Below are 27258 nucleotides of genomic sequence, written 5' to 3' on the forward strand. Positions count from 1 at the left end.
GTCGAGCGCATAGCTAAAAGAGTTTCAGCTTCGATCAACAGAAAGAAAGCTACAGTAATTGTGAAGTCATTCAGACTGCTCTCCTTCTAGCTAGAAACTCTGTCCCCAGGGTGCGATCCTAGACGTTTTTCTGGACCAGGACTGGACGTGGGGTGGGGACCGGCGGGGTGGGGGTGGAGGGCGGTGAGCTGTGGAGAGAGAGAAGGAATCTTGAAAGGGAGGGGCCCTGCAGAGAGAAGGACGAGGAGGGGGAGGGGTGGAGGCAAGAAGAGGGAGGAGGAGAGGGGGAAGAGAGGGCCCGGGAGGAGGAGGGTGATTTTAAGCCCAAGGGTCAGACAGTGACTCTTCCCTCTGGCTCGGCGCTCTGGGCGAAGGAAGGGAAAGAGGCGTTGCAGTGGAGGTGGGTAGAGCAAAGACTTTCTTGGGGTTGCTTCTCCGGACGGACGCAGAGGCTTCAGCATCGGGAACAGGAGCTAGAGGGGGGAGGGAAGGGAGGAGGAGGAAAGGGGGAGGAGGAGCCGCAGCCTACGCGTCAGAAGAGCCTTGCACTGCCCAATGGCTCAGACCCCAGAGTGAGCTGCGAGCAGAGAAGCTGAGCTGCGGACCCACGCCGGGGTTGGTTTGGGAGCTCTTCATCCTTAGCTGTACCGGCCAGGCGCAACCATGTCAGAGAAGGAAGCTGGGAGTGATGCGGGGCCCAGAGGTGAGCTCACTCATTCGCTCATTTACTTGGCCCGGCAGGGATGCGGACAAGGGAATCTCACCTAGGCGAGCGCTGCCGCAAGGGCACGGGTGGGTGGGAGGGAGGAAAGGAGGGAGCAGCCAGCCGCCGGCCAGCCCTCAGGAGCGTAGTGGGTGGAGCTGAAGCATGGTCAGTATCCCCCCTCGGGCTGGAGGCCCCCAGTGTTTCCTACTTAGTCCTCCATTCTTCTACCCAGGTTGAAGGCTTGGAGATAGGGCGGACGGTGCTGGGGGAGGGGGCGGGGGAAACCTAGTCCTAATTCAGTCTGGGGTCCTTGCCAGCGTGGGAAAACGGAAACATTCCCCGACATCCTCCCTCTATCCTGCCAGTTCTCCTGGGCTCTTCCCGGAGTCTGGAGATGGAAGACGCTCGGACCAGTCTTTGGGCTCTCTAAGCTTTGGCGTTGGGACGGGGGAGCCAGGCGCTGGGAAGCAGAGGCCAGATCTGTCAGGAGCCCCGGCCGGTCACGTGCTCCCTTCCCTTCTGAGGAGACTCTGCTGCAGGGACCGCAGTCCCCCACCCCGCCCCCCTCCTCCCACTCAAGAACACCGGGGCTTCCTCGCCCGGCCCGCGCTCCTCCTCCCTGCCGCCGGCTGCTACACTCTGCTTTCCCTGACGCCACGGGATTGCACACTGCTCCTGCGACTCCCAAAGGGAGGCAATGCAGCAGAGAAGTGATCCAGGTGGGAAAAAAATAATAACGAAGGAAGAAGATCCCATGTTGGTTCCTCACTCCTAAGTCGTTTTGTTCCCACTTGCCCTCCCTGGGAGGGGGCTGGATGCCCGACTGTACATCGATTCGAATAGTGTCCCATTGGGGGGTTTCTGGGGCTCCAGGCAGCTCTCTTACCCGCCCTTAACTTACATCCCCACCCCCAGCTCATTAGCCTCCCAGAAGCCAAGGGAAGTGTCTGAAGAATTTACTGGAGAAAAAGACCTTATAATATTGTTTCTCCCAGGAATAATTGTAACAAAGTCTAGTTACCCTTAGCCAGAAGATTAAAGGGGGGCGGGGGGCGGGAATGCAGCATGGGATAGAGTCAAGAAATGATAGAGATCTGAACAGTGAAAGAAAAAGTGAGAACTCTACATCCTTTTTATTCTAACACTTTCCCTTCTTTCTCCTCTCCTCCTCCCTTTCTTCTCCCCTTCCCCAAATACCAGCAGACATTGGGTGTACCAGAAATAGTGCCCAGGGGGAGTCTGTGTGGTGAGGAGCTGGGCGTCCTCAGGGTGGGGTTGGAGCTGGAACTTGGATGGAGTAGGATGCTGGAGGGACAAAGAGGTTGTTGGACTGCGGTGCTCAATCAGCAAAAAAGGCAGATGGCTTCCATTTTGAAAATAGAGTAGACAGTGGCAGAGGCCTCCTGACAGAGAGATAGAGGACTAGCCTCAAAGGCAGAAAGATCCGGGTTCGAGGTCACACATTCTGGCTGTATGCTCACCTCTGGTAGAGGGAATTCCCTCACCTGGGAGTTCTCTATTACAACGAAGTCCCAAATCCAATCCCTAACTCCTAATGAAGAACATCACGTATTGGGAGGGTGATTAAAAGTAGGGGTGTGGTGGGGATAAGGAACTTTAATTTATTTTTAACTTTTTCTGAATTCAAAATGAAGCGTCTTTTTCTCTTTGTTAAGACTTGGGAAGGGGCTTGGATTGGATACTCGCTTTTATGCAAATGTATTTTTTAAACAGTTTCAAGTGAAGAAACTTCATTGTATGGGGCTTGAAACCAGTCTCTCTGACCTCAGTTGCCAAAATGCAAAGTAACCAATAAACACTTTTTAAAGAGGGAATCCCACCCCCCATTACTCTCCAGCTGCCTCAAGGAGGAGGCAAAGTGCCTCTTTTTATAGAGTCAATTATAAGTTTATCTTGTAATGATGAAATTAAATGACTTTGACAAAGAAAATCCAACCAGGAAGTGGTTTTACTTTAAAAGGACACGTGATAGCAGTGAAATGACAAATCTGTCAAACTCCCCAATGCTGTCATCTTTCCTATTCTCTCAGGAGCTCTCAACCTGTCAGGGAGCTAGGAGGCTGAAGGAAATAGATTAATATCCTCACTTGATGATTGGTTAAGGGCAGAGAACACCTTCCATCTATAAATAAAACCTCATGGCAGGCACTCTGCCTATCCCAAGCTCCTTCACACCTGCCACCCCAGCCTATTGTTCTTGCAGATGGAAGAGGTAGCAGCAGCAGCACTGCAGTAGCTGACAATAGTAGGTAAAAATGGGAGGATCCTGATACTAACTTTGATGAGAAATGGTTTCCATAGAGCAGATTGGAATTGGGTCCCAAGAAGAAACAACCCTGAAACATTTCCCTTTGCACAGACTAAATGCTTGTTGAATTGCATTTGAGCTGCCCTAAGTAAATTCCTCAGGGATTGTTATTACTCTTAATTCCAGATTCAACTGGAAAGTAAGATACTTGAACTATTCTACCAAGTTGTGATTTCCTGAATAGCACTAAAGAACTAGTTTGACAAAACTTTGTTTTGACTGTGGGAAGGTCATATAACTATAACCTGAATTTTAATATATGAAAAAGTTTTCTGAGTGGAATTGTGCATCAGCTATGGGAGGGGAAGGGGAGGGATAGAACATGAATCTTGTAACCATGGAAAATATTCTAAATTAACTAATTAAATAAAATTTTCAAAAAATAAAATATAGTTATCTCAAAAAAAAAGAAAGAAAAAAAGTTTTCTGCCTTGCTTGTAGGTTTCCTTTATAAATCATGATGAATATAAAAACATGGAAAGATCTAAAAGTTAATTAAGATAGGTAGATCATGATATTCAGTCATTGTTTTTCCTTGCGTATTATCTTGGAATATAGAGATTCTTCTATATATATTATCTTGGAATATAGAGACAGAGATTTCTTCCATTATAGAACTTATCTTAAAATCATGTATCTTAGAGGGGGAAGTAGGTGTCTCAGGGGAGAGAGTATTAGACCTGTAACCAGGAGGTCCTGGGTTCAAATGTGGCCTCAGACACTTCCTAGCTATGTGACCTAGAACAGGTCACTTAACTCCAGTTGCCTAGCCCTTTCTACTCTTCTGCCTTGGAACCAACACACAGTACTGATTTTAAGGTAGAAGGTATGGGTTTAAAAAAAAAATAGCCCTTGCAACTCTTTTGTCTTGGAAATGATTGTATTGATTCTAAGACAGAAGTTAAGGTTTAAAAAAGAAAAAAAGAAAAAATCCTTTCTTAGGCTCATAGATCAAGAAAGAACCTCGGAGGCCATTTAGTTAAACCCCATCATTTTGAAGATTAGGAAACTGAGGTCCTGGGAAGGTAAACAACTTGTCCAATGTCACCCAGATAGTAAATATCAGTGATAGGATTTGAGCACAAGTCCTAAACACTTGACTCTAAAGCCAAGCATACCACCCTCTAAGCATTTTTTGTATTGTAGTATTCAAGGAAATTCCTTCACAAAGATATATATTCTTGTTCATTCCCTAATCTGATTTCCTAAGCATTCTGTAGTCCTCATATGCCTTTTTCTACTTTACTAAAGCTATAATGGCTTATAGGATGACTGTTACAAACTAGATGTTGCAGTTGTTATTCTAATAGCGACTTTTAGATTATGGGCTGTTGCAGAATTAGGACTAAGGTGTGTTGAGGTGGTTAAATTTGAAGACGAGGAATGATAGCAATAAATTTTGAGGGCAATGGAAAGGGGTGTTTGCTAGGCAAGGGATTGGTTCTTTAATGGTGGTTTGGAAGTTGGAAAGAAAGTGAAGAATGTGGGATAAAGGATGGCAGTGAGGGTGCAAACTAACTTTGTCTTGGGAAGGGGTGTGTTGAGTGTGGGGGAAAGAATGTAAGCCAGCTATACCTCTTTCTCAACCTAGTTCAGGTCAATGATGGAAGCAAGAATGGATACTAATACTACCCAAATATTACTAATTACATCTCTATTTCTAGGCATCTGCCCACTCTGTCAAAATATAGCTTATTCGCCTCATTTAGACTTTGAAACATCCAATAGGACTGAGAAATCCAGTATCCTTGTATGTTCTCTTCCATGGTTTATACTCATTTTTATTTTCTAAATATATTTATGTTTATCATTATATTATTATCATTCCTATTATTTATGCTCAACAAATTTTATTGAATACTACTGCTACAAAACACTGGTATGTACTTTGAGGAATAATAACAATGAATGAAGAGCCCTTGCTATCAAGAAACTTATAGAATGTCGTGGAGGACAAACCATACACCCTACTTTGAAAAGTTAAGCCATAATAGAAGATGGTATCTGAAAAATACCCAATGAATAGTTTTTATTTTTCTGATGTTCTCTTTTTTATTTGCATGGCAATATTTGTGGCAATAACATTACCAGTTATTTACAGTTCTACTTCAATGAATAGTTTTTAGAGGAAGAAAGTATTGCTTTTCGCTGGCCAGATTAGGTGTGTTTAGGATAGTCGATTTAGAGCTAAAAGAGACTTTAGAGATGACACAGAATAACCCATTTCATTTAACAGATAAGTAAGCTGAGCCTTGGTACTTGCCCAGTGTCACATATTGTTTTTGTCCTTTAAGAAGACTAATGATGTCAGAGATGTGATGTTTTGACTTGTGCATGAATTGGATTTAAGTGAAGCAGCATTGCACAAAGTTGTCTGCCTCATTCTTTCTTCCAAAGTCATTAAAGTCCAGTGGCAAGACAAAAAGTCAGGATGACTTGGACCCAAGGCCACCATATAGTAAATAGCAGAGTTGAATTAAATTCCAGTGTTCTTCCTAATTCATGGAGAAAGTGTAATTTGAACTGATATTTAAAGGCACAAGAGGATTTAAATGGGGAGTTTTAAAGGAAGATGGACATTTCAGATGTGGAAACAATATGATCATTGGAGTTGGGGATCAACAAAACAGTCTTGGGAAAGTGAATCAACAATCTTACTGGAGTTTGTGTAGGAAGGAAGTTGAAGATAAGATTAGAATAGATAGATGAACATAAAATTGCTTTGGCCTTGCAAATCAGAAATAAGAGTCTAGACTTTCTCCTCTAGTCAACAAGCAGCCCAAGGTTTCTGTGTAGAGAAGTAGCATGGTATCAGTAATATTTTTTAAACTTATTTAGTGATAATATGCTGGGCAAAGGAGTCAGAAACATCTAGTTGGAGGGGTTCTCTGGGTACTAGATTAAAAGCTTGAATGAGAGTGAAGAAGTGAGAATGGGAAGAAAAAGACGAACATGGCAAACATTAAGAGGGTAGACAATATTTGTATTGATGATGTAAAGGAATAAAAAGAAGAAGATTGTAAGCCTGAGAGACTGAGGAGATGGTGGTGCTTTTGAATGAAATATGGTGAGAGGAGGAAAAGCCAGTTATGAAGAAAGATAATGTGTTCCATGTCAGATATATTAATTTTAAATTGACTTCTGGATACCCAGCTTAGGAGGGTCTGGCAGGTCAGTCAGAGATGCAGAATTGAAGCAAAGTTTGGATTCAGGATTTGGGGAATATTAATGGAAGCAGGATAGATAATGCCATGATGGTGGATCTTCATGAGAGTATATGATGAAAATAGCACATGAGAGAAAAATGAATCTTGGGATACCTAGAACGAAGGAGATGAGGAGAACCACTATGACATTTTCAGGAAGTTGGCCTATATCTGAGGACATGATTCAATTTATTAGAATTTTTCATAACCTGAAACCTAACTCGTGGATACCCAAATGTTTTGAGATTATGATACCACTTGGGGCAGGAAGAAATGAATGACTTCTAGACCAAGGCAAACTCAGTAGGTAATTCCTGTGAATGTAGACACTCAGGAATTGACATTACTTAAGGCAAAGAATAAGTTGAAGCTATGGTGCTAAAATAATGTTCATTCCAACAATCCTTTTGGTGATACTACTTGGATTCAAAATGTATTTAAGTAAAAACTTCAAATGTAGTAAAGTAAAATATAGCCTTCTATTTATTAAAGATATAGATAAGATCACAGGGTTGAGGAAGTAGCTCTTAATGAATTAATATCATAGATGAATGTTTCTTTCAAGTGTAATCTTTTTTTTGGCTACCATTTATTTGAATTTTTAGATATAACCATATAATACATATGATTATAAATATGCAATAAATTGTAATAAATATACTTACCCAAGAGAAACAAAGCCTCTATTAGCTGTATTCAGAAAATTGTCTCATTTTCCATCCCCCTCTTCCTCAAGAAGGCAGGCAATATGATAAAGAGTGTACATACATGATAATAATACATATTTCCCTATTCATCATGTTGTAGAACACACATATTGCTTACACTAGAGAAAAGTCCATGGAGGAAATAAAGTGTAATTTTAATAGGCTAGTTGTTCAACTGAGGGTCAGAAGATGGGAGATGGAAAGACTAAGGAAGCTGAGGACAAAGTTTAGAAATAACGCTGGCCATATTGAGATGTACATGGCTTTTCTATGTTTCTATATACTCCCTGAATTCCTTCAGTTAGAGCATCGCAGAATTGGAAGGGACCTCAGAGGGTATCCAGGCCAACTCATTTCTAAACAAGAATACTGTCTCTACCACATCCTTCCTTTACCTCCTGAATTAGCTATGCCACTTTTGAAAAAATCATAATTGTTAGAAAATATTTTCTTATATTTAGCTGAAATCTAACTTCCATCTCCTGGTCTAAGTTCAGCCTTCTGGTCCTAAGTCTTTTTTATTTAGGTTAAAAAAATTGCTCTAATTATTCATTATTTAACATAATATTGAGCTCTTTCACTAATCTGTTTGCCCTTCTTTAGGTATTATCTGGTTCCTTTATTCCTCCTAAAACATGGTGCCCAAACCAAAACACATTTAAGATGTGTTCTCACCAAAAGAGATGATCAAGTATAGTGTTCTGGACACTTTAATTCTCAATGTAAACCAAGTTCCTAATGACTGTCATGTAGTAACTAAAAGTAAATTATGCCCTAAAATTGACTTTACCACTGCTCTCCCCCCCCCCCCAAGTCCCAGGTCTTTTTCCTTGTGAATTTTTGCCTAATCATCATGGGTAAGGACCCATTATATTTGTGAAGTTTTGTTGTTTTTTTTTTAAACTAAATGTGGAACTTTCCATTTATTTCTCCTGTTCCTCAATCATATTAAATTTAACCCAAGGTTCTGGCCTATCATGTTTTTAGATTCTGATTACCTTACAATATCGACTGCTCCTGCCAACTTTGTGCCATATGAAGATTTAATAAGGTCACCATCTATTACTTCACTGAAATTATGTATAAAAAGATTGAATGGCACAGTACAGGTACAAGGATAGATGAATTCAAGAACTATTATTTAGATTTACTTAAACTAATTATTCTAATTAATTAGTTAGTCATAATTATTCAGATAATTCAGCCCCCCAAACCTACAGTTATATGAATTAGCCAGATAACTTTTATTGCCTGAATTAATTTCCTTAGCCATTCAGATTCCCCAGATCATTTCCAATTCTGTTGACTTTGTCCTGGTCTGCATTAAACATATTTTTGGTCTCGCTGGGACAGTGCATGTATAAGATGATTTCTTCCTCGCTCCTGCCCTTGTCTGGAGTCTGCTTAGTTGTGGTATCCTAGAAGATGGCATGGACAATTTACTTGGATTCTTCATCATCATTCCCAAAGGACATGTCTTGAAAGTGATAGCTGAAAACTCATTCCATTGTCTTCAAATAAAAAGATTAGAAGCTCCCTATTTCTGTTGAGGGCAGAAGTGAACAGAGATGGAAGGGTTTTGTATTTTGGCCAAAGACAATGGAATGAACAGCATCGTGGAGTTGGAAACAGAAGATGAATTCGAGAAACACCGATAGAAGACAGTGTAATAAGAAGTAAGGACCAAAAGTTGGAAAGACTCGCATTACAGAAGAATCCAACTCACAGCCTGTCAAAAGACACATCTGGCTTGCTACATTCAGGAATAGCCTGAATGAGTAGACCAGTGGTCTCAGCACCAGCTTTCCAGTCGCTGTGGTATAATAGTAATGGTTGTTCTATAATGCAATCAAGATTTTTTTTTCTTATCATTAACTTACATACGACATTTAATACCATCCAAGGACCACCTCATTAGATGGTAACTAGAAGTAGAAGCATACTTTTCATAAATTTTGTTGGTTTTTAATTTTTATTGTTTGTTTTTGCAATGCTAACTAGAAAGGGATAGGCTGGTAGGTTGTGTGGATTTTGTTTACTGAGGTGGACCTAGGTCTCTTCCCTCCCTGCCTCCCCAAAATTGAAGAGAATTTTAAAAACTTAATTTAATTTATTTTATCCACCCCTCCCCCGAAAGGGGGTTTGACTGCTAATGGAATCTGTCCAGCAACCTAGAAGAAAGGAGAAGAGTGCTGCCAGTAGGGGAGTTTATACTACCCAAAACACAAAACATTTGCCACCATTTGATTTTTTTTTATTTAATTTAAAACCCTTACCTTCCATCTTAGAAATTATATTGTGTACTGATTCCAAGGCAGAAGAGAGGTATGGTCTAGGAATGGTAGTTAAGTGATTTGCCCAGGGTTGTACAACTAGGAATTATCTGAGGCCAAATTTGAACCCAGGTCCTCCCATCTCTGAGCCTGGCACTCATCCACTGAACCACATAGCTGTCCCTGACCCCTGGGTTTTTAAGTTGGATAATTATTGGTCATCTGGTTGTCTTTAAAAGCCGTCATCTTTAGTCTATTGAATTGGAGAAGACTGTCTTTGACATTAAGATAGTGTTCCTTGCCTTAGGTTCATGGAGTTTAGAGCTGGAAGGGACCTCAGAGGTCATCTATTCTATCTCCTTTACTTTGCAGAAGAGGAAATTGAAGTCTGGAGTAGGGAAAGAGAAATGACTTATTTATTATAGATGATTTGAACCTAAATCTCCTGTCTTAAAGAGCAATGCTCCTAAATGGTTTAGTCTCTTTCTTCTCTTTTTGAGGCTCACTGCCTTCACCATTTCATTGTCTGTTCTACTTCCAGATAATTAGGAGATGAAATACAAATCAATCATTTTTACATCTGTTAATATCTTTCATTAAACTGTGATGGATGGAGAAGGAAACCTTCTTTGTAACTTTTGGTATGAGAGAGATGCCTGAGGCTTAGAGAGGACCAGTGACCAGTCCAAAATAATACACTTAATGTCAGAGGTAGAGTTTAAAATCAAGGTGTTACTCATTTCAAAATCTAGCTTTTTATCCACCATTCTAAGCTGTCTGGGTCAGTCATGGAGTTTTCAAAGTTTTTTTTTAAAATAACTTAATAATAATAATATCCATTTTTACATCACTTTCATGTTTGCACAACACTCATCGTTGATCATGGTCTTTGAGCATCACCACACATTTCTGAAGTAAGGATTGTACACAGATATTATTATCCCCATTTTACAGTTGAAAAAACTGGAGCTCAAAAAGGTCATACTACTAAGTTGCATAGGTGAGATGATAACTGAACTCAAGTTGTTACTAATGCCAAGTCTAAGCCCCTGATGTCCCAGGGTTAGGAATAACCTGGAACTATCCCTCCCCTTCCTCCCCACCCCCCAGCCACTTATCCCCCAACATAAATTGCATAGAATCATAAAGTAGGTCAATGAGTCAGAAGTCAGCATCCTACCGCATGAAGGGCTTCCTTCCTAGTTATTCTGGGTCTGTCTGAATAGTGAAATGGACCAGTCATTCATTTCTTTGGACAGCTCTAATTGCTAGAAATTATATTGAGGCTTCTATTGGGCTGAGTTCTGCCTCTCTGTAACTTTGATTAATTTCTCTAACTTCTTCCATCTGTACTCCACAAAGTAACTCTCATCCCTCTTCCTCACTTGGGCAGCCCTTCACTAGCTGAAGATGGTGATCGTCTCTGCCTCAGTTTCTGCTTTTCTAAGTCAGTCATCTCCAGTTCCCTTAGACATCACTCACCGTATGCTTTTTATCTCTCAGAATAGTGTTCTCTAAATTTCTTTCTTGCCAAATATTATTTCTAGCTCTGTCACATCTGCTCATACTTCCTGCCTTTAAAGAGAAATGAGGTCTTGGTGCAGCTGTAGAACATGGAATGTTTGCCAGGTATTTATTGTGTTTCTCATCAGGGAACCTCTAAATCCCGCTGAAGCTTGGACATCCATCCCACATCCCCTTCTTCTTGTCCCTTTCTCATAGTCATAAAATCCTTCAGTGGGAAGAGAACCGCAGAGATCACACATTGGGCTTTCTTCTCCCAGAATTACGAGGAACAAGCCCAGCCTCAGATATCATCATGTAGGAGATTCTTTCGTTTCCCTTAACTGGTTTTAGGCTTGGAAAAGTTTCTTCATATGTTTTGTAGTTCATCCAGCTACCCCACGTTTAACTTCTTTGAATTAGGAAATTTTCTTCAACTTTCTGCTGTAAGGATTTCTTTTTGTTTTATCCTTATTAAGAATTTTAAAGGTTGCTTTATTATTCATAGGATTTTTCCTCTATTAATAAAAACACGAATCTACCCCCTAAAATGTGCTTTTCATGGTTTTATATATACATACATACATACATACATTTTTATATATACATACATACATGAATCTTTGCATGAAATCTTACTTAAAATAATGTGAGCTTCTTGATGGCAGAGGCTGTTTGTAATTTTTCATTTGTATCAAGGATACAAAATTGTAATTATTAAAACACTTTGTTTCTCTAGGACTCAGCATACATAGTTTATGGCATATTAAGCACTTAATTAAATATTTGTTGATTGACTGATTCATTCATGTGCTTTAGTCTCCTTCTAGATACATTTCCTCTCCTCCTCATCTTATCCTCTGTTCTCTCCCTCCTCTTCTTCATCCTCCTTTTCTTGTCCTGCCCACTACAATAGTTATCTATTTATCAGCATGCTGATTCATATTCTCCAAAATGATTTGAAAGTCACTGTTTGAAAATGTAGCTTGCCATGGAATATTAAAGATGTAAGGCATCATAGAGGCTATAGATTAGTCTAACTCCCCAATTTAAAAATTAGCCCAGAGAGGAGATGCGGTTTGTTAGTGTTTCTATAGCACTTTAAGGTTTGCAAAGTCTTGTAGGAAGGAAGAAAGAGAGGGAGGGAAGGAAAGAAGGAATAGAGGGAGGGAGGGAAGGAAGGAAAGAAGGACCGGAGGGAAGGAAGGAAGGAAGGGAGAGAGGAAGGAAAGAAGAAAGAGAGGGAAGGAAAGAAGAAATAGGGAGGGAAGGAAAGAAGGAAGGAAGAGAGGGAGTGAAGGAAAGAAGGAAGAGAGGGAGGCAGAGAAGGAAAGGAGGGAGATAAGGAAGGGAGGAAGGAAGAGAGGGAGGCAGGGAGGGAGGGAAGAGAAAAAGGCAGGCAGGGAGGGAGGAAATAGGAAAGAAAAAGGAAGGAAGGGAGGAAAGGAGGAAGGAAGGGAAGGGAGAAAGGCAGGCAATAGGAAAGAAGGAGGAAGGAAGAGGAAAAGAAGGAGGGAAGAAAAAAGGAAGGAAGAAACAAAGGGAGGAATGGTAGAAGGAAGGAAAGGAGGGAGAGGAAAAGGAGGGAGGAATGAAAGAAGGGAAAGAGGAAGGAAGGGAGGAAAGGAGGAAGAAAGAAAGGAAATAATGAAGGCAAGGAAAAGAAGGAGGGAAGAGGAAAGGAGGGAGAGATTTATTAAATACTCATTTTGTGCCAGGCACTGTACATAGCGCTTTACAAATATTTTCTTTAATCTTCACAACAACCATGTGAAGTAAATACTATTATCCCCATTTACAGATGAGGAAACCAAGGCTGAAAGAGGTTAAATGACTTACCCAGTGGCACACAGCTAATGAGGGTCCAAAGTGGCATTTGCATTGGGGTCTCCTTTGATTCCAACATTTTTATCCACTATACCCCACAGCTGCTATTTAAAGGTTTCATAATTAGGACAAGAACCCAGTTCTTCTCTCCCAGTCCATTGTTCTTTGCACTGCCCCAGACTGTCCCCTCCCCACCTTTTTTTTTTTTTATCATGCATAAAGCTAGGTTTGTATTTCCCTTCCTTTTTTTTTTTTGAATTGGCTGCTACAGCAGTTCTTATTTCCTGTATCCTGGTACATGGTAAAATATCTATTTTAAAGATGATAATAATAGTACCAGAGTGGCTTTTATGCATGTATATATGGTTAGTTTAAATTCATGTCCAAATTCTTTCTCTATCATTCCATTTGAAGAAAAGCCATTTTGCCTGCATCCAGACTTCATGCTATCTCAGGGTTTTTTCTAATCATCTGCTGATATATGAATGATATATTTGCAGTGCAGTTTTCCCATAGCTTTTGCTCAGATGTGACCAGATAGTTACTGATATATTTATTTGAAATGAATATTTTTGGTGTTAGGTCATCTACATACACAATGCTTGGGAAATTTTGCACTAATTGAGGTGGGGAAAGGGAACAGGAATTTATTAAGTTCCTACTATGGGTCAGGCACTGTGTTAAACTTTTTTAGAAATATAATCTTGGATCTCAGGAGCAGTTACATAAATAACTTAAGGAGAATATATTTAACTGGGACCCAAGCATCCCTAAATAAGATTGTACCCTCAAATTTGTCTTTTTGGTGTTGTTATTTGAATAAGTCATTTTCTTCATTTTGCTTAATTTACTTTGGATCAATTCATTCAAGATTTTGTAAGCTTTTTTAAACAATTCCTTTCATTTTTTTCCTAATTGCACACTAGTATCCCATTATATCCATATCCTGTAATTTCTTCAACCATTCCCTAATTGAAGGTGCTTCCCCTTAGCCCCATAGTTGCTACTATAAAAAGAGCTGCAATAATTATTTTTGTAGGTTTGTGTCTTTTCTGTCTCTGATCTCTTTGGGGTTTAAGCCTTGAAATGGTACCATTGGGTTAAATTAGAGTATTTATAGGTTAGTCATTTTTTTGAATACCCTCAAATATGGGTTGCTTCATTAAACAGTGATTTCCCCATTTCTGGAAGTGTTTAAGGTGAGGGTGGATGACCACCTGTTAGGGATGCTATCAGGCCATTAATTAGGCAGAGCATTAGAAAAGCTCACTTTTCAGTTTTCAGGTGCCTTCCACCCTTTTGAATTATGAATATGTGTGGATATCCCCAAGTGGTTTATAGCCATATTGATCCTATATATTTCCACCAGTTTCAGGAGATAGCAAGATACGTATTTGACCAATAAAATAATGCACAATAAAACTTCAAGATAATTTGCGTCTACAATTAAATTAGTGGAGACTCTTTTAGTAAGTAACTCGATTAGAGCATAGTCAAGTGATGTGGTTATGTGTGTGTGTGTGTGTGTGTGTGTGTGTGTGTGTGTGTGTGTGAGTAAGAGAGAGAGAGAGAGAGGGAGAGAGAGAGAGAGGGAGAGGTATAGAGAGAGGGAGAGAGAGAGAAAGAGACAGAGAGAGAGAGAGGAGAGAGAGAGAGAGAGAGAGAGAGAGAGAGAGAGAGAGAGAGAGAGAGAGAGAGAGAGAGAAAATATGTATGCATGCATGTGCATATACACATGCAGGCACTCAGTGGATACCCTGAATTAAATGCAGTTTTTATGTCTGCCCCAGATGAAAAAGAACATTTCTATTATAATATTTTGATCATTGGATATTACCTTCCCCCAACCCCCTACAAACACTTTACAGAGCTAGTCTTCCAACAGGAAATGTTTTCCATTTTTTTTTCAGTTTGCTAGTAATAAATTCCAATTCAATTCCATTTAATCCAACAACATTTATTAAATGGCAGCTATGTGAAGAGCACTGAGGTTGAGTGATGGGGAGGGGAATGCAGGGCTGAATGGGAAATTCTTTGCTCCCAAGCAGTTGACTTTCTAGTAGACCTGATCACTACTAAAGACTTTATCTTTTACAAGGCTGACAGGAAGTCAGTGTGAAGTTGTTTGGGTTATGTAGCTCTTTGGTAACTTGTTTTTGTTAGGCAGGACAGGAAATAAACCCTGTTCTTCCAAACAGAAGATTGCATCAGTGCTTAGGGGCTCTGAAAATGATAGTGGCCTGTATTCACTTTGGATCGTGGCACAAACATATCTTATTTAAACTTAATATTTTAGAACTAAATATCTAACATTTAAACTTAATATCTAGAAGGACTCTATACATATTTGTTGAATAAATGGATGAAGAAATAAAAGTTGGGGCAGAGGACTATTTTGTTCCTAACTCACTAGATAATAGCCTTAATTTAAACAGATCTTTTTTCTTGGTAGATATGCTATGATTTTTTTTAATGCAAGTTATAGAGCAAAAGAACCAATCTTATGATGACTTGACAGGGTAAGTGGCAGAATAGTGTAATTCAATGGGTGGATAGTTGAAAGAGTAGGGAAGTAGGAGGGGGAAATTAAACCATACAATTTCTCCCTTATTCACAGGACCTTAGAGGATTTTGTTGTTCAGTTGTTTCTGATTCTTTGGGGAGTCCATTTGAGGTTTTCTCGTCAAAGATGCTGAAGGAATTTGCCATTTCCTCCTCAAGCTCATTTTACAGATGAGAAAAGCTAGGTAAACAAGGTTAAGTGATTTGCCCAGGATCATTGACCTAATGACTTCTGAGGCAGAATTTGAATTCAGGATGGTGAGTTTTCTTGACTCTGAGCTCATCCCTCTATCCTCTGTACCACCTAGCTACTTACTTCAGAGGATGGGCCATTCATTTAAGATTTTAGAACATTCACATTCCTTTGGGTGAAGTGTTGATTCTTCATAGAGTTTCAAGCTGGAAAAGGCTTTTGAAATCATTTAGTCCCTGGGGTCTCCAAGGCCCATTCAGGAAATATGCAAGATCAAAATTATTTTTATAATAGCACTGACTTGTTATTTGTCTATTAAAATGCTCCTCAATTTTCTAAGCATATGTGTGTGTGTGTGTGTGTGTGTGTGTGTGTGTGTGTGTGTGAGAAATGGATTTCCTTCATATATTTCAACGAAAACAGCATACTACAACAAATTGAATAAATACATAAGTAGATATGAGAATTCAGCTGTCTTCAATTAATCCAGCCATGAAAGAGGTTAGCAAAAATATGTATAACAATCCCATTTTCTCATTAAATAATTTTTGCTTTGGAAAATATGTTATTTTTCATAACTTATTATGGTTTATTACTGTTATTTTAACATGAATTTAATACATATTTAAAATGTATGTTTTAGTTTCTAAATATATGTATATGTACCCATATAACCCACATAAACAAAAGCTCTTTGAGGTCAAAATAATTTTTGAGAGTGTAAAAGAGTCCTTAGATCAAGAAATATGAGAATTGTTGATCTGTTCCAACCCCCCTCATTTAAGAGATGAGCCCATAAATATCCAGATTTTCAAGTAGATTCAGTATTTTTTCTATTACCATGAAATCTTAAGCTGGTAGATCTATGAACATCAACAGGGGGAAAAATTACTTGTTTGTTTCAATATAATTGTAATCCTATAGAATTTATTTTATGCATTTCAAAACATTTTTTTCTAAGAAGGAGTCTATATGGCTTAACTCCTGCCAGAGGAAAAAGGTTAAGAAATACCCTACCCCACTGGTGTCCTCCAAAATGCAAATACAGCGGGAGAGGATAACACATTAAGCCACTAAATGTGTTGGTGTGAAATAGTCTTATCTTAGTGTTAAATAGAATTGAAAGGAACCAAAGGGTGGGAATGGGTCTTAGAGATCCACTCTCCTCATTTCAAATGAGAATACCTAGAACCCAAAGTCTGAAGCCTTTACCCAGAATGGCACAGTTAGAAACTGAGGCAGAGTCTCCCATTTTAGTGCAGGTTCGATCAGATTGTTTTCCTAGTTGAGATATTGGCACTGAGGGGATAGAACGTTTTTACCAGGGAGAGGGGAAGAGTGTGCACGGGGTGGGGGGTGCACATTGGGGTGTAGTGAGCAGACTTTTGACCCAGGAATAGCCAATGCAAGGAGCCAAAGAGATGGTGATGCTCTGGACAGACAAATAGCATCATAGATGTCCTAAGCCATCAATGTTAAGAAAACGAGTTCCAAAAGGGGAGATGGAAGGACATCAGTGAGCCAAATAGCTTTTATTAAGTGCCTGATGTGTGCCAAGGACTGAGAAGTCTCTTCCATTTTTACCTGGGGCACTGCCTAGCCATATCCTTGCAAATAGTGATGTAGAATAATTAGTTCAAATAGAAATAAGGCAGTGAACCCCCTCCTTATTTTCTGCAGCTCTTTCTGGGCATGAAACTCCCCGGTTATGAATTTAGCTATTTTGTATCTAATCTCAAAAGGAGGTGGGGAGATGTTTCACGTTCATTCCCAAGCAAGAGCATGTGTTTAAGCTCGCAGTTGTGTTTGCCATTTTTCTAAGTGATAGTTGTCTGTCTCTAAATCTGTGATCCTTAGAACACAGGTGTTGGGGTAGAAGGAAGATCAAATCCAACCGAATTTAATAGATGCAGAATTTGAGGCTCACAGAGTTTGTGACTTACGTAAAATCACACACAGCTAGGAAAAACAGAATTCTGGGTGCTGTGCTGAATTCTACTCTCCCTTACTCCTTGACCCTATTCCCTCCACCAGATTTGGAAAGAGTTTTCCAAACTGTTGGGAGAGGCCCTTTTCAGGGAGGGCATGAAGGGATGGCCCAAATTATTGGATATTTTCTAAGTACCGTTCCAATATAAATAAATTAATAAATTAATAAATGAATGAATATATGTACTTTTTTAAAAAGTGAAAACTAAGTTTTAAATCAAAGACCACAAAAGCAAGACTAAGACCGGGAGTTTGCTTTGACTAGATGGGGATGGCTAGAGAGACCTTGAGTAACCATCAGAAGAAAGATTGATCACCCCTCCAGCCCTCTCTCATTTCTACTCACTAATGCACACACACTTTCACTGGCAGGGTTCCAGGCTCTGCCTGCTGCTCTTTTCAGGGCTCTTAGTCCCAGATGGCACGCTTAACTCCATCACTGGCACAAAATACCTAGAGTAGCCCAGTAAGGGGGGTCAGGGGGGCCCCCTTCACTTTTGACAGACATTGTGGTATGATGGAAAGAAAAATCAGAGGACCAATATTCAAATCCTGATTCTACCATTTGCTGCATGTGTGAATTGGATAAGCCACTTCATCTCTTGGAGACTCAGTTTCCTAAAATGTAAAATGAGATTGGAGGCCTTTTGGTATAGTGTAAAGAATGATGGGCTTGGAAGTCCGATTTTACCATCTGTTAAATGAAGAAGGGAGTGGGGAACAAACTAGATATCCTCCTGAAGTGTCTTCCAGCTCAAATTTGTGATCTGTGACTAGATGATATTGAAGGTTTCTTCCATCTTTAAATCTGTCATCTTTCATTTTATGACAGTGAAGTGGGCATAGAACTTATTTTATATATTCCTTTTTTGTTTAATGTTCTTTTATATAAAAGTATAAAAATTCTTAATGTTCTTTGAACAGAATTCAAACTAAGAAAAGCGGTTATATAGATTGCTTTATGATAAATGAGACCATGTTACATTTTTGGGGTAAGAATAAAAAGAATATTGCTCTATAGAGTTTAGAAACTACTGTGTCAGGCTTTTTTCCCCCTGTTGTTCATTTAAATATGAAATTCACAAGGGGGGTGTTGCTTATGTTTCCTTAATCATGTTGTCTAGTCCTAGGGATATAGGTGTTCCATCGGTATTTAATTTAGCATTTATTGATCACTTATTATATGACAAATATTTAGTAGGAAGAGAGGCACCTGGCTTAGTGGAGAGAAAACCAGTCTCTCTGTCAGGAAGACCTGGATTTAACTTTAAGTCAACTTTTTTTTTAAATTCCCGTATAATTCTCTGAGACTGTTGCAGAACAGTTACTAACGTGAATTATAGAAAGACCTTCCTAACTAAGAATTCTCTCTTTCAATGAAATCACAGTGTAATAATAATAAAATTAATAATGAATAATACTAGTACCAAATACGCCAGCAATTACACTTGGAATTAAGAGATAAAAATGAACAAACAAAAACAAAAACCCTACCCTCAAGAAACTTATATCTGGTAGAGAATCCAAATTCAACATTTTAAGCCCAGGGACAAAGACTGAGGTTCCCCTCAAAATGAGAACCCAAGAGGAGATAGTGAATATAGAATCTTTTCCTCAAAAGTCAAGTATGTTTGAGAATATAAGAGAACATATACCTCATGTCTTACTTATTGTTCACATTCCTGGAAAAGTTGTGTTGGGTAAAAATTTGCAAATCAATGGCCACTTTTCCATTTTCTTACATAATGAAAATAAGGATGTGTTCAGAGAAATTGATTATAAGATGTTTGTGAATGCAGCAAAATTTCAAAAAAAATTTAAAGCAAAGTAAAACCTCTCTTCAAATAAAATAAATTAAAATGAATACAATTTTAAAATGAAAATTCTTAAGATGAAAATGCAGTGCAAATTCCAGTAGCAAGAGAACCATCTACCTCAAACTGTGAGGAACACCCTGGATTTTTCCAACAGGCAATCCCAAATAGCAACCACTTTAAGCTTTCTCTTTTCCCTAGAGAGTTCCCTCTAGCAACTCATCACAGCAGTAGCTTTTGGGGAAAACCACCTGTGTTCACAGTTAGGGTATTTTCAGTAAGCACAGGCAGATACCGCTATTATATATATATATATTTCTATATATATATATAAAGAGTGCTCATGTTATTTCCACATTTTGAAAATGTGTAATCTGTAGATTTTTTTATATGATTAAAGGTTATATAACCCAAACTACTCATTTTAAGCATGAGGAAGAGTCCTCAAGGTTACACCATTAATAACCAATATTACATAGCTATTAAAGATCTATAAAGCATTTTTATATATCATCTCATTTAAGGTAGTTTAAGGGGTATTATGATTTCCATTTTTCAGATAGATGTAAACTGAGACTCAAGAGACCAAAGAATTTGTCTGTGGTCACACAATGAGAGATCTGAATGGGAAGGTTCTCTTCTAGATGGTGGCTGGCCTAATGAAGGAGCTGAATCTTAAAAGAATAGAAGAATTCAGGAAGGGAGTATGCTTCATAGATGGGGGATATACTGCATGGATGCCCAGAGATGGAAGAAGGCAGGAAGAGACCAAAAACAATGTTGTAATCCAGTTTGGATGGAATAAAGCCTGGGAAATGTCTGGAAAAGTACTAGTCTAGAACTAGACCATGGAAGACTTTAAATGCCATATTAAGGATTTTGCATTTTTTTCCTATAGAAAGGAGCCACGAACGAGTTTGATGTGATCAGATTTGTGCATTAGAAAAAATATATTTCGATACTAGTAGATCAGAGGTAAATGAATGAATGAGGGAATGAATAAATGAAAAGGAATTTTTAAAACCCCTTCCTTCTATTTTAAAACCAATACAAAGCATCGATTCCAAGGCAGAAGAGCAGAAAGGGCTGGGCAATGAGGATTGAGAAACTTGCCCAGGGTCACAGAGCTAGGAAGTGTCTGAGATTACATTTGAACCCAGGACTTCCCACCTCCAGACCTGGCTCTCCATCCACTGAGCCACAGAGTGCCCCCGGAAAGTGCTTTTCAAAATTGCCCAGTCATTTTTTTAACCCTCACCTTCTGTCTTGGTATCATTTCTAAGACAGAAGAGCAGTGAAGGCTAGAAAACTGGGCTCTATCCACTGCGCTACCTACCTGCCCCTCTAATCATTTTTGAAAAGAGAGCTCTTTGAAATCATTTGGGTCTGGGGCCTCAGATTGGAGTAGGATGACTCCATGTATTTGGATAGATGCCCTTAATTGGCAAAGAGGTGGTTAGGTTTCTGAGGAAGCCTCTCATATGTGGGGGAAGAAAATAGAACATTGTATCATACTGGGCTGGATGGCTCCCTGTGACAGTCCAGTAGTTTGCTAATCAAATCCCATCATCTAGTATCATCGGCAGATTTGGTTGTAATATGGATGATAAAGCTTAAATTGCCATCTCATTTCTCCTTATGGTGTGCCAGACTATAAAAACCCCACGAGGAAGGGGAGGACCAGAAGCGAAAGGGTGGCCCGTGCTCTCTGGGGATGTCCTCAGAGCAGTTCAGCTTGTATCACCTCAGGCCAGGGAGCCAGCATGAAGCGCCTGCTGGAGTCACCCACAGCCCTGGGACAGTCCAAGAGCCCCCCTTCCACTAGGGCCAGGGGTGGTGACTCCTCTGAGGACTTGAGATGTTTTGTGATATTCAGCCACATTTTAATAACCGTTTTTCAGTATAATTAACTTCCTTGTAATCCAATATATTTTCTGCATTTAAAATTGTTGTTCTGAGACAGATTTCATCAGAATTCCAGAGAGGTCCAAGGATATAAAAAAGGATAAGAATCTTTGCTAAGGGGATACATGATGTTCACAGATAATATGGGAGATATTTCATATGTATATAATTCCATAGATATACATACACACATATGTATGTATGCGTATATGTATTATATATACAGTCATCCCTTGCTATATTGGGATTCACTTACCCAGCTGCACTGTATCACAGGTGTTGGTTTTGGTTTTGGTTTGTTTTTTAATAAAGCTGATTCTGTATTGGGGAGTTCACACTTATTGTGGCACACTATTGGCTGATGGAATGAAATGTGACCAATCACAGCTCAGTGTTCTGTATCCTGGGTGCTGATTGGCTCAGTGACTGTAAATGAATAAGAGTGTGGAAAAGATTTATAGGAGAGTGGGAAGGGTTAATAAAACCTTAAAATATATACAAATAATAAAATAAATATAATGCCACTACTTTGTAGGTTTTTAACTAGCGTAGGGTCTCTGGAACTAAGTCCGAAGATAGCGGAGAGATCACTGTATATGATATTTTTAAAAGCATGGGGATTGGGGAAGATTGTTGAGAGAATGAAAAAAGGTCTCCTGAAAGGGAGAGCTCTAGGGGCAGCTATTTGGCCCAGTAGATAGAGAACTCAGCCTAGAGATGGGAGGTCCTGGGTTCAAATATGGCTTCAGACACTTCCTAGCTATGTGATCCTGAGCAAATAACTAAAACCTAGTTGTCTCTTACCACTCTTCTGAAATGTATGTAGATAAATATAAAGACATAAGACTCTCTCACCCCCTTTCTTCCTTTCTTCTTTCTCTCCCTCCCTCTCTCTCTCTCTCTCTCTCTCTCTCTCTCTCTCTCTCTCTCTCTCTCTCTCTCTCTCTCTCTCTCTCTCTCTCCCTCTTTCTCTCTCTCTCTCTCTCTCTCTCTCTCTCTCTCTCTCTCTCTCTCTTTCTCTCTCTCTCTCTCTCTCTCTCTCTCTCTCTCTCTCTCTTCCCTTCTCACTCTTGCTCTCTCTCTCTCTCTCTCTTTCTCTTCCCTTCTTACTCTTGCTCTCTCCCTCTCTCCCTCCTCTCCTCCTCCACTCCCTTCTTTCTCTCCTTCCTCCTACCCTCCCCCTTTTTAGACATACAGGCATATATACATAATTTTTCAAAAGCCTTACTGCAGTTTAAAACGATTAAATATAACACTTTTGTGTATAGATATATGTACAGGATGTCCCAAAAGTTTTAGTGTAAGGATTAAGAAGGGGAGCGAGAGAGAGACAGACAGACAGACAGAGACAGAGAGAGTGTTTAGAGTTGTAAAAGCCCTTGGAGATGATCTAATACAATCCAATCATTTTTCAAATAAGGGACTGAGCCTAACTCACACAGAACAGCTAGTAGTTTTCAGGAACAAAATTTGAACCAAGTCCAACATTCATCCATGACACATTAGTGCTCCTTTCTGCAGGAAATTCCTAAATCTCATCTGGCTAGTCCTTCTGCTCTCTCCTGAGCTCTAGTCCCCCATCTCTGCCTACTAACTATCACAATTTGCAATTCTGGTAGACATCTCAAACTTAACGTGTTCCCAGACAGAATTGATTATCTTTCCCCCTAAACCCATCCCTTTTTACTTTTTTTTTAATTCTATCAAGGGCATCAACATTCTTCTAGATATACAGGTTCATAATCTAGAAGTCACACTGTATCTTTCTCTCACTTATTCCAATCCAATCTGTTCCTAAATACTGGCAATTGAATTTCATCAGCATCTCTCACCTCCATCTCTTGGTCTGTTAATTCTCAAAACAATCTCCCTAGTCTGGGCTGTTATCCCCTTTTATGTGGACTAGCTTTCCACTCTGATGGCCTTTGAAATCTCTTCCAAATTCAAGTCCCTCATCTCATTGTTTCACCTATTCTTGTCATTATTCTATAGACCCAAAGTGGGAAAACAACAATGCCTCTATCCCTTGACCTCTCAAGAGTGACAAAATTAAAAGGATCAAATTTCTGTTTAGTCAATTATGGTGATTTCTTATGTACAGAGCATAAAACAGTGTGTCAAGCTTTGGAGAAGTACACAGAAAAGTGGAGACAGTCCCTGTTGTGAAGAAATTTACAGCTTAATAGGAGAGATAATACATATAGGTTTTAGTTTCACATCCTTTGGAAAGTTAAGTCAACAACAATAAGCATTTAAGTGTTGACTTATGCTTGACACTTCCCTAAGTGCTTGGGTTAGAAAAAGGGAAAACAGGCTCTGCTTTCAAGGAGCTCCCATTCTAGTGGGCCCATGTTGGATGGAAGGCCCTATGGTCCTTGATCATACATCTTCTTTAATAGTATTCCCAGAATAAAACCATTTTCCTATTTCTGATGCTGAACCCTTTGACAGTTCCAAGGACTTTGAGGAGAGCATTTTCTTACTTCTGTCTCTAGCAGCTGTAGTTACTGAGGAGTCAGAATCAACAGCAACTAGATTTCCAGTAGAATGTTATCCAGGCCTTTTCTTTTGTCATGCTCTTCCAGTAGTCCAGTGATTCTTAAGTTGTCTCTCCTAGACCTATTTTCTAGATCTTCCATTTTGTGGATGAGGTGTTTCATATTTTCCTCAATTTTTTCATTCTTTTGATTTTGTTTTATAGCTTCCTGCTGCCTTGTGAAGTCATTTGCTTCTAGTTGTTGGATTCTGTTTTTTAAAGACTGAATTTCATCCCTGGCTTTTTGGTCATCCTTCCCTTTCTTATCTTTCATCTCATTTTCAAGATGGCTAATTTTGGCTTTCAAGACACTGTTTTCTGTTTCCAGATGATTATTTTTCTTTTTAAGTTCTTTTCCCAGTTGTCTTCATCCTCTCTTAATGGTTTTTTTTATTGTATTTTGAGCAGAGCCTGTGTTCAATTTGCTGGAGTTTCTGTGTTTTTGCTTGTGTTCCTTGATCTTCCTCTATTCCATTTGCTCTTTGTTTGTTGCCTGGATAGAAACTGTTGATTGTAATTTTTCTTCTTTTTCTGTTGTTTACTCATATGTCCCCCTCCTCCACCCCCACTCCCACCCCCAGTTGCCTGTAGTCTTGCTTCTCTCATTATTTGCTGAATCTGTGGGGTTGGGCTGTTCTGTCCTGAAGGGGACTCTTCTCTGCTCTGCTGATTGACCAGGTTAGGCTGATGGTATTAATGAGCCCTGAGGTCAGATCTTCCCCAGCTGGCTGCAGAAGTTGAAAGGGAGCTGGGCTTCTCACTTGCCTGTAGTCTGTTGCAGGCTTTGCCCTTGGAGCTTAGTCAGCAAGGCTCTCAGATTAGTCTGAGGGGGAGGGGTGTTGTAGCTTGATCTTCCCTGCCCTCTGAAGACTTCTTATCTGCCCTATTGATAAGATTGAGCCAGGGAAGAGTTGATCTGCAAAGCTGGCTGTGCTCTGAGGCTAAAACCTTGAGAAGGGAGGAAAGAAGGAGTGCGTTGGCTGCACCTAGGCTACCTGCTCTGTTCTTCTCCTCCAGCTATCTCTAGGTCACCTGTGTTCAAGGCCCTGAGCCTGGCACAGCTGTGCCAGCAACCTACACCCTCTGGACTAGTTCCCTTGCCCACCCAGAAATTCCAGCCACTGAAGGCTCAGCACTATAGGTGGGGGAGGGGTCCTGGAACCTTCCTTTTTCCTTCACCTTAAACCCACATCTTCTAGAGTTCAGACTTTTTTTTGCCGGTGGGGGGAATACCTTTTAAGTTGAGTCCAGCATGAGGGTTCCCTAGCTCCATCCTATTGTTAGATTTGGTTTTCAGTCCCCTCAAAGCGCTGTGTTTTTGATTATGTGAGGAAGGGTTTTTGGAGGTCTGAACTTTTGCAGTCTCTGAGCCACCATATTGACTCCACCTCTCAACAGCAGCTAGAGAAGCATTTTCCTGGTCTCATCTCCATCATGAGAGCGACAGAGACTTGCCAGGAAGCACAATTGGTGATCTGGTGGGTGCTTCCATTGGGAGGGCTCTCGGGCTCAGGGTCCTCTCTTACAATCAGAATTCAATCAGTGATGAAAGAGCTGGTAGTGACCCAATTCCCCTAGTCCCTGATGCCTCCTGTCTCCATCAGGGTGCCTTGTTGCTTTTGCTTGTCCAAAGCTGATAGGTGGCCAGAAGATGGAGTAGATAGCTGGTTCTTTTCCCAATAACTTACTTCTTTAAATGAACATCAGGAGAGCTGTGCTGGAGATAGGACCAGTGGTTGGGAGAGGTGAAGCATCACTATTCCCAGAGCTCTTGGGGCCAGTGGGCAATGGTTTGGTTGAGGATGATGGGCTCCTTCTCCACAGGGGTTGAACCTGGAGCAGTAGTGATGCTGGTGGGAGATTGATGTTCTCAAGGCAGTTGGGTTCAGCCCTGGGATGTTTCTGCTGGCATCTGAGCAGAAATTGGGGTCAAAGTGATGATAGTAGTTTGACTCATCCAGCACATGTTGTCCTCTCCCTTAAGGTACATTTCTGCTTTGGTTAGGCTGGCATGCCTTCCCTATAAGTGGCATTAGGGAAATAAGTAGGAATGGAATATGGGAGAAGGGCAGGATTAGGGTTAGAAGATTCATTTTCAGCTTTCAAAGCATTCTGGGAAGGTCTACCTCAAATGCTACCTTCTTTAAGAATAATTCCTGGGTTCCCCTAATATGGAAGGGATTTCTTCCTCATCTGATCTCAAAGCACTCTTCTTATTGCCATATTCTAAATGTGGACTACATTTATCTGTATACCCATCTTAGATTCCACTTTCATATCATAACCTCTTTCAACTGGATCTCATCTTTGCATTAATCTCACACATAGCAGGAATTTAAATTTTTGCTGAACAGATGAATGAATGAATAAATTAATGAAAAATGCTCATTTAGTGCATTTAATTTCAGCAGTGATACAGAACTGAGCTACAGAATACTCTGTATTATACCATCTAGTTTTGCCATTGGAGATCAATTCCTCCATGTCCTGTAGCTGGTGCACTGAGATTCATTTTAACACAGGGCCACCAATAGAGCCCTGGCTTTTAAAGTCATCATGGTAGCACCCAATTGATCATCATGTTTCCATGTCAAATAGGCCCCATAGACATAGCACTCCTCTTTTTTAGTTCCCATGGATACCTTAATGGAATGAACACACTGTAATCCAAACAGCAGGAAGTACAGTTTATCCAAAGCCTCTGGGGCTGTCCAATTCAAGAAAGATACACCCATGGGGGAGAGGGCCTAATAATAGCATCTCACATTAACCCTTTTGCTTCTTTCCATTTTCCTGGCACTGTCAAGCTGCTCTGCCAGCTTTGGGCTGCTTTCCCCACAGTCTAGATGTTTCATTGTTGTCAGTATACTCTCTACTGAGAACTGAATTTTGGCTTTGCACTATATTAATCTGTGTGTATACTTGATAACTATTTTTCTAGTCGTGATCTTGAGTATGGCCAGATTTGCTTCTGCCCACACAGCTAATGTTTATATGGAGTCAAGTCCAAGTCATAAAAGCTGCTACAATTCCTCTATGATTTAAAAACATTTTATCCTGTAAAGTCCAACTATGTTCCACTGGGGAGTATTCTTCCTATGACAAGCACACCCCAATATTAGACATGCTGTAGTGGGTCATGCTCTGTCCCAGTGGGAGTTTGGGGTCGTGTAGTAACTCATGCCTTCTCCCACAGATACAACTGTTATAGTTGTTTAGTAAATGGGGTTCAGAGGATTAGTATACCTCAAGTGAAATAAATATTTAATTCTTGGGAGAACTCTGCTTTGGGATTAATGATAGATGAAGTTTGGGGGTTTGGTAGTGGCACCAACTGGACAGTTAATAGAGGACTTTGGATGCTTTCAGTGATGAATTTGTCCTTAATGTGAAGGGAATCAGAGGGTGGCTACAAATTCTTGAGGGGAATAAAATGGTTCGACCAGTGGCTTGATTGGAAAAAAAATCTGGTAGTAGTATTTACAATGGAAGGGAGGAGGAGGGAGATTAGAGACAAGGAGGACTCATAGGCTATTAAGGAATCTTGGAGAGAAATAATGTAAACCTGTTCTGGGGTCCTGGAACCTGCTTAGTCTTGTGTTACTGAATATTCGTATCAATGCCTTGGATAAAGGGATTGATCTGAAGGTGACACATAATTGTGAGGGATAACCAACACCTTTGGTGTCAGTGTCGTGATTCAAAAGG

The 27258-nt window shown here is 40.0% G+C and overlaps 1 protein-coding gene across 2 annotated transcripts in view; it reads left to right on the forward strand.

Moving 5' to 3' along the window:
- Nucleotides 1-230: 230 nt before the first annotated feature.
- The window catches only part of HSPA12A (heat shock protein family A (Hsp70) member 12A), a 91751-nt gene continuing 64723 nt past the window's right edge, over nucleotides 231-27258 (forward strand). The window contains exon 1 of one of the 2 annotated variants that reach the window (XM_007478935.3): nucleotides 231-703. In XM_007478935.3, coding sequence (XP_007478997.1) covers nucleotides 664-703 — 40 coding nt within the window. In that variant the 5' untranslated portion in view covers nucleotides 231-663. The remainder of the gene's footprint in view (nucleotides 704-27258) is intronic. The other variant, XM_007478936.3, reaches the window with a different exon arrangement.

Source organism: Monodelphis domestica, chromosome 1 (genome assembly GCF_027887165.1).
Source record: "Monodelphis domestica isolate mMonDom1 chromosome 1, mMonDom1.pri, whole genome shotgun sequence".
Lineage (NCBI taxonomy): Eukaryota > Metazoa > Chordata > Mammalia > Didelphimorphia > Didelphidae > Monodelphis > Monodelphis domestica.